The sequence below is a fragment of the Microtus oregoni genome, unplaced genomic scaffold (assembly GCF_018167655.1).
Source record: "Microtus oregoni isolate MIOR12 unplaced genomic scaffold, Mior012 000012F_ref0000307, whole genome shotgun sequence".
Lineage (NCBI taxonomy): Eukaryota > Metazoa > Chordata > Mammalia > Rodentia > Cricetidae > Microtus > Microtus oregoni.
This window is the reverse complement of record NW_024543071.1, coordinates 47,474,399-47,482,500: the sequence shown is the minus strand read 5'-3', so window position 1 is coordinate 47,482,500 and position 8,102 is coordinate 47,474,399. Positions and strand designations below refer to the sequence as shown.

The following is an 8,102-nucleotide window of genomic DNA, read 5'->3' as shown; positions in this document are numbered from 1 at the left end:
GGCCTCTGGCTAGCTCTCAGCTTCTCAGCAGCCACTCCCAGATTTCCCGTTTGGAGATCCAGAGACTACCATGCTTGAACTCCTGACCCTGAGCAGCCAGACTTAGAAACCCCTGGACAGGGCTGGGTTTGAGGACCCCAGGCCCCACGGCTAGACACCACACAGGCAGCATTGGTCCTGCTCAGAAAATTTCCTTAGGAAAGTCTGAAGAGCTGACGCCAGCCGCTGTCCTAAGAAGGAAAGCAGGGTAAATGGGGTGGTTAAGCAAGCCTGGTGACTTGAGTACGACGTCGGATGAGCTGGCACTCATCTGCAATCCCAGCACACCCACGGCAAGAGCAGCAGACACAGAATCGCTCAGCAACTTGGGGTCCAGCTTGCCTGGAGTTCACAGTGCAGCAGCAGAAAATGAGAGGCGTCGCCTCAATAAGGTGGAAGGAGAACTGATTCCCAAAAGATGTCTTCTGACCTCTGTGGCACGCGCGCGTGCGCGCACACACACCAATAATAAGGAAAGCGATTTGTTGAATTTGTTAAGAGAAGGTAGCTGTGCATGCCAGGGTGTGGCTCATTCTGTTTGGTCCTCACATGAACCATGTTTTCCCTTCCCTCTCTATCACCCTTACTATTACCATGACCACTATCGTCATGTAACTACTATTATTATCACCATCATTGCTGTCACCATTACTCTCATGGCCGCCACCTCCGTCTCTGCCAGCATCACCATCACTACTGCCGCCATATCCCCGCTGTCACCATCTGCACCATCATCACCATCACTATCGCCGTTGTTATCACATGACCTCTATCACTGCTGCCACCACCATCACTTGGCCACTCTTGCCATTACTACTACCCCCATCTCTGCCACCATCACTGTCATCATCACTTCGGTCATCAGCATCTTTAGTTTTCACTCTTCTGGGAATTTTTCGATTGAATCTTTCAATTCTGTCCACTATGCCATTTGATAGGTATGATTGGTTTGGTTCCTGTTTGGTAGAGGAAACTAAGAGAGGTGAATATTTTGCCCATACAGCTAGTGGCCAAGAGGCTGGGCTCTTCCCCTAGGCCAAACTTTGTTACATCAATTCCTGCGTGTTTCAAGCAGTCAAGATAAACCACGGCTAGACTGAATCTGCTGGGTGATGCTGGCAGCTCTCTGAGCTCAGTTCACTGGTCTATAACGTGATGAAGCTCAGTTCCATAATCCTCACTTTCCTCTTGGCCTAACGGTACATAATCTCCAGCCTGTGTTTCTAACGAGTCTTAAAGGCGTCTGGCAGAGCAAGACTCGCGGCATGCTGATTCTTTGCCTGTCCACAACCCATTTTCATTCATTTGCCACTCTCCCAGGAACCCACGAACATGCTCCTAGGCCTGAGTCCCGCAGGCTGTGCTCAGCATCTCCCTGACCTCCTCTGGAGCCACCCTTCACCTCTGCCCAGTTCCCTTAGAAACTCCTGTAGCCAACCCCAACCCAGGACTCTGCTCGTAGACCCTAGAGACTGCAGGGTCATGGGGCATGGAAACATTACCCCATCTCATCCTCTGCCACCCACACCTCTCCTCCAAGCTGCTGGAACAACACCTAAGGATTCCAAGGCTTTTTCCTTCCCTGGCCAACATCCTACAGGCTCCCACAATGCAGGGTTTGAACTGAGCAACCCCAGACAAAGACCTTGGCCAAAGAAGCCACTGTTCCTAGCTCTGTCTCTTGTCTCCATTGATTAAATCCAATAATTTTGAGCCTGCCTGAGCTGACAGGGCTCAGAAAGGGTCAGAGGAATCCCTGAGAGCTGCTCTGAGATATCTCGCCCTTCCTTCTGCCCTGAGCAAGCCTATGATGCTCGCTGTGGTTTCTTGTGCTGCATCCACAGGCTGCGTCTCCCCACTAGTGAGTTTTATTAGCTCCAGGCCATGCTTAACGGTTTTCTTTTCTTCTTTCCTTTTTCTGAGGTGGAAGGGGGAGGGTGCAACTTTTAAGACTTCTTTTACTTTGCTTTTAAAATAAATCTGATGAAGCTTCAGATGGTTTTGAAAATCAGGCCGTGGGCTGTGACGCCATCACCAGGGCCTCGGCCAACAGTCTCTACTTTTATCTTTTCATTTGCTGGAACTGAGGGGTTCTGCTTTCTCCCTGTGTCTCCCGAGCCCTGGATGAGGCACATGATGCTGTCTCCAGCAAGACACACACATTCCCGGCCTGAATGGGATGCATCCGGATTATAAATAGCCCCCTAGGACTGCAAGTTGTCTTGTAAAGACCTGTTTGCCAGGAATTTTAAGTATTTTCTGGATTTCGGAATGGCTGACACATGTTCATGGCCCTCTGCAATGGATCCCTTACTGGTGGCCAGGCTGTCACAGTTCACAGGGCTACCCTGTAAGGCACTCTGCAGGACAGAACCTGAATCACAGCAGCTGGCGGCAAAACTAAACTCGGTCCTCTGCCTCTGACCCGTTCAGAGGGGCTGGAATCTTGGCAATAGCAATAGTAGCTTTTTTATTATGTTAGGCCCCTTGCCAGCAATCTTCTCTCATGAAGACCCAGTTCTTGCCTAAACCAAGATGCTACTATCTTGCTCCATAGAGCAAGATAACTTAGAAATCGGGATCACTGTGTATGGGGTAAAGAGGCCACCTGATTTCTAAGTGACATGAAAGTGATGGGGGGGGTCCTCACTATTCTTTTTTCTCTTTCCTTCTCTCTCTCTCTCTGTCTTTCTCTCTCTCTTCCTTTCTGTCTTTGCTTCTTTCTTTCTTTCTTTCTTTCTTTCTTTCTTTCTTTCTTTCTTTTTTCTTCTGAGACAGGTTTTTTCCCCCCTCTGTGTAGCCCCTGGCTGTCCTGGAACTTGATTTGTAGAGTAGACTGGCCTTGAACTTGAGATCTGCTTGCCTCTGCCTCCTCAGTGCTGGGATTAAAGGTGTGCTCCGCTCTACCCACCTAAAACCCACTTTTCTGGACTACCAAACCCAAACAAACATTTATCAGTGGGGTTGTCCTCATTTGATTCTGTCAAAGCTTTCTGGAAACAGAGGTCAGAGTGAGCCAGGATTTGGGGTCTCGGGTAGCGTACCCAATGACACCTTTGGTTATAGCTGATGCCCTTTGCTATGACCAGTGTGCGCACACTACCCCCATCTGTGCCCTTCCAGGAGCAACCTGGGAGATGGAGCATGCACAAAGGGCGGAGGGTTTAGATGAGGCAATAATCTCACCATTTTGCTTGTCCCTGACAGCCTCCCCCTTCTTTGTGTGTGTGTGTGTGTGTGTGTATGTGTGTGTGTGTGTGTGTGTGTGAGAGAGAGAGAGAGAGAGAGAGAGAGAGAGAGAGAGAGAGGTGGTTTATGTAGCCCAGGTTAGCCTAGGCCTCATTATGTCTCAGAGGATGGCCTTGAAACTCCTTGATCCTCTTGCCTTCCTCACTCAAGTGCTGGGATTGCAGGTGTGCCGACCTTCACATATTTCAAAGCTCAGCGCTGCAGTCTGATCTTGCCGTAACAGCCCTATATAAAATGGACTGGGTTTGCCTCCACATTCAATTTCCCACATTTGGAAAAACCAAAGTTCCGAAAGGAAGATGACTTGGCCAGAGTCACTTACTTAGCTGGAGGTAAGCAGTACTGTGCCTCACACTCACCATCTGACACAGCATGCGGGGTTCCTCTGGGTCCCCTATAGCCCAGGTGTCACTGCAGGAGCAGGCATGTGTTCTGTGACCCAGCGCTGCCCCCAGGCCTCTTCAAGATATAAAATGAGATGTTTACATTTGGAAAGCTTCTGGATTCTGGAGCACATCTGGCTAGAGATCAGGATGAGGACTCATAGTCCCAGAGAGACAGTTCTGTCCTCCTATTTATAGGACGGAAGCTTGTCCTCCAGGAGGCTCCGTGGTCTCCCTCTCTCATTCCCTCCACTGGACCTACAGAGCCAAAGGCCCTCTGCAGGGTCCCCCAGGCCCACCCGGTGGCAGGCTTGCTCAGTGCCCTTGCCTGTGTGTGAACATCTTCTATTTTGTAAGACCTCCCTTATCTATTGCCAACCCATGAATGCCCTTCTAGCACCCACAGACAAATACTATCTTTGTCTCAGACCCACCAGGGCAGAGATCTTGTCTCTTTGTTCTCTGTGTATCCAGCACAAAGTAGGTACTCAGCCAGTGTTTCTTTCTGGATGAATCCCCGGAAACTACCGCTATTATCCTTTGAAGCACAGCTACAGGCTTCTGGTGCTCCGTTCTGTTTGCTGGTTTTTGAGGCAGGTTACACACTGTGTAACCCAGACTGTCCTGGATCTTGTGACCTTTCTGTCTCGGTCTCCTGAGGTCTGGGATTACCATCATGCCCAGCTTAACCCTGTGTTATAGAGGAGGAGACCAAGGGCCAGAGACGTTCTTGTCACTCTGGGTGACTAAAAAGAAAGAAAATTAGATCCTCCTTCCTTGCCCTGCACACCAACTGCACACATGTACATGCATACACATAAACATAGAGAATCGGTGCTCCTTGCTGTCCAACTGAATTCCTGTCCTGGTCACTCTAGGAGATCATCTGACCTCTTGATGGAGCCATGCCAAGTGACCACAGGGCTAGTACCAGCCCCTGGCTTCCAGGATCAGTCAGGGTTCTGATCCTTTGTGTTTAGAGCCCAAGACATCCTTGACTATGTATCCTGGGACAGCAGCTCACAGCCTGCCCCTGGCTAACACATACCCAGCCCCTAGGGTTCTTCTTTCCCTGTGGCCTTTACCTCTACCTAGGCCGCTCTGCCCTCCTTTCTCTGCCTAGCTGGTTCTTCTTATCACTTGTGTCTCAGGGTGGCAGAGGTCATGTCACCCTCTTCAAAAGGTCCTGTGCCTGCACAGCCAGGTCTCTATGCCGAGTGAGGGGCCCTCTCACGTGCCTAGGCTTCCAGTCAGTCTCCTCTGAGCTGGGCAGGCCACGGGCCGGGATGTCTGCCTTGGCTCCTGCTGCTGTAAGAAGCTGAGTATCTAAGAGATGCTCAAAACAAGTGTGTAGATGGATGAGTGAGTGAGAGAACATGTTCGTGAAGAATCGGGGAGAAGATCTGTGTGTGACGAGTACCTAAGACCCCTCCCGACTCTGTTCTGCCTTGCCTTGCTTCTGGATGACTCTGATGTCTATTGTGCGCTACCTCCACTACGTGCAGGCTAGGCCTACCGAGAGTCAATTCGTTTAACCATACGGTCCTGTTTCTACTTCCTACTACAGTGGAGGAGACTTACCAAACCAGACCATGTCACCCAGCCAAAAGCGACAGAGTGGGACTCAAATTGGCTTTTGGGGTCCCTGTGCGGTCAGTCGGGCTGTGCAGTGTCTGAGCCATGTCTCCAAGCCACGTCATGATTGGGGCTCAGGAAAATTTTAAGAGGGGGCACCATGGGACTGACACTCTAATGTAGCCAGGCTGTACACATCTTCGTTTCTCAGGCTTTGGGGTGTCCCCAGCCCTGTGTCTTGACCTCTGTGTGTCTGCTGATGGAGGCCTCTCCTGTAGCCAGGCTCTGACGTGTGGGGATGGCATCGGGGACCTATTTCTCCTATGGAGGCAGTGGAGCTGTGTGAGGGCAGCATGTTGGGCTGGGTTCTCCGTGTTGCTTACCATCTACTCCACCTTGGGTTTGCCACTCCTGGGTCTCAGTGTTCCCTCAGCGTAAAATGGGGTGATGGGCCCACATCCTGTACTATTTAGAAGCTTACAGAAAAAGAAATGGCTTCAAGAGGATTTCATGAAAGTCAGGCCTGGTGGCAGAGGCCCGTAATTCTAACTCCCGGGGAGACTGAGGCAGCGGAATTGTAAGTTCAAGGCACTCCTGGGATATGGAGTGAGTTCGTGAGTTCAAGGCCTGCTGGTCATTGTATGGAGAACCTACCTCAAAAAACTGAGGGCCAATGAGACGGTTAAGTGGGTAAAGGCTCTCTCTGGCAAGACTGATGAGCCAAGTTCTGTCTTTAGGACCATGGCAGAAGGAGAGAACTGACACTTACAAGTTGCCCTCTGACCCAGTGGCACAAGTGCACACACACACACACATACACACACACATGTGTGTGCGTGCACGCACACACACACATGCACAAATAAATGTCTAAAAACATTTTTTAAAAGTAAAAACTGGCAGGATATTGCTCAGTGTTAGCTTGCCTAGCATGTAAGGCCCTGGGTCCAACCTAGAACCATAAAAATAAAAATAAAATTATGAGCTGTGACCCCTCCCCGCCTGCCCATAGCACCATGAGATTGCTTTCTACCTATAAGTTCTAACTACACACAGAGACCATGTCTTCCCCGACCTCCAGATGATGCCACTACGGTGGGGGGGTGAAGGTTTGCCTCCATCGCTCCTGGACTCTGGGTTCCATGGGGCTGGGGTACCTGTTAGTCTTCTCAGGAGCCCATTCCATGCCCAATGGGGAGCCTGGGTGAATCTAGCCTCCCTGTGTGTGGGTCTGAAGCTACAGGGGAGGACTGGCTTGTGGGGTGGTAAAGGCTTGGCTTTTGGGATTCTAGAGACCGAAGAAGCAACAGCAATGTTCTGGTAGTGTCCAGGAAGTGAGTCAAGGATTGTCAAGAAGGCACTTTGTACCTCTTGTTGTAATATGCACAAGGGATGTATGCATGGCCATCCAAGACATGGTAACATGAATGAAGAAGCGACGTAGTATCCAGGAGAGTACACATACAGTTCTCATACATACACACATTACAAATGTGTGCACGCTCTCTAAAACACACACACACACACACACTCCCATCCAAACTTAACACATCCCCACACTCACTTAGCAGCTGTAGGTGAAGATTGAGTATCTGCGGCCTCAGACCCTTCTCTGCAAAACGGAATGCCATCTCTTCCTCCCTGCCACACTGGCATCCAGCAACCCTCTCCCTGCCATACCTCTTTATACCTCTTTGTACCCCTGCCCCAATGTAGCCACCTTCTGTGTATGGGAAGATCTCATGATCAAGCTGAGAACCCAGGGCTTGGACCTCCAGGCCTAACTCCCACAGCACACCTCTGGCTAGTTGAGCCAACCTCCCCTCTCCTGATGCCACTGATGGCCACTGTCAGAGCCTTGGGTCTAGAGCAAGATTCAGGAGTTGGGGACTCTTTTAGAATGGACCCAGGGTGGCTGTTTGAGCTTGGCATCCGTTCTTCCGCATCCTCGTGAGCATCTGCCCGAGCATCCTCACATCAGCTTTCTCCCTCCCTGGAGGTGACCAAATAAAGACCAGGCATCCCGGGCGGCACGCTGTAGCCCAGGACCGAGTAACTCTCAACAATACAGAGAATCAGGCTGGGCAATCCTGGGGAAGAATGGGCAAGCAGAGTCCAGCCGCGACTGGGAAGTTGACCTGGGCTCTGGCCCTAAACCTCCCCGGTATTGCACATGGGCCCAGATTCTGACCTGGGAGGAACTGAGGTCTCCTCCCTGTACCCCACGTTGCTCAGGTATCCTGTCTGGCGGAACCTGGCAGAGACTCACCCAGGGTTCCCAGCAGGTACGCGGCAGCCAGCAGCACTTGGTGGGAGTCCATGGATGCGGCCTTCTACTGCCTCAGCCTCAGTGAGCTTGGTAGTCAGCCTGGAAAGGTGTCTGGCTCAGTGTCTCACTCTCTGGGAGGGAGGGGGCATGAGCAGAGGTGGAACGGAGAAGCAGGCAGGGTGGGCCTGCGTCACTGTTACCTTGTTTGAAGTTGAACTGTCAACTTCCTCTTGGTGAAACCACCTGCCCCAATTTGAATGGAGGCCCGAGCCTGCCGGCTTCCTGCTTGAGATGCTTAGAGCTGTGATAGTGCCCACTGGCCGTGTTCGTGCCTGGATAGAGCCAGGTGTCCTTGTGAGATGCGGGGCAGGGAGAGGCTGGGCACCCAGAGAGAGGGTATCTTGCTCTAAGGAGAGCTGACGTGAGGTGAGAAGGGTGGACAGGGCAAGGGCCCGAGACAGAGTGTTCTGAGTGGGGCTGGGGCTGTGGGAGGTGGGAAGGGGGTACACTTCAGACATGCTAGCCTTGTCAAGCCCCTCTCGCCTCCCACCCCCACCATGGTGGACCACACTGGAAGTCTGTAGTGT

General features: G+C 51.5%; 1 protein-coding gene across 1 annotated transcript in view; it reads right to left on the bottom strand.

Annotated features, from left to right (window-relative positions):
• Positions 1–7,567, bottom strand: part of Cd5 (CD5 molecule) — a 20,717-nt gene extending 13,150 nt beyond the window's left edge. Inside the window, exon 1 of the mRNA XM_041662181.1 lies at positions 7,516–7,567. Coding sequence (XP_041518115.1) covers positions 7,516–7,567 — 52 coding nt within the window. The remainder of the gene's footprint in view (positions 1–7,515) is intronic.
• Between the last annotated feature and the right edge of the window lie 535 nt (positions 7,568–8,102).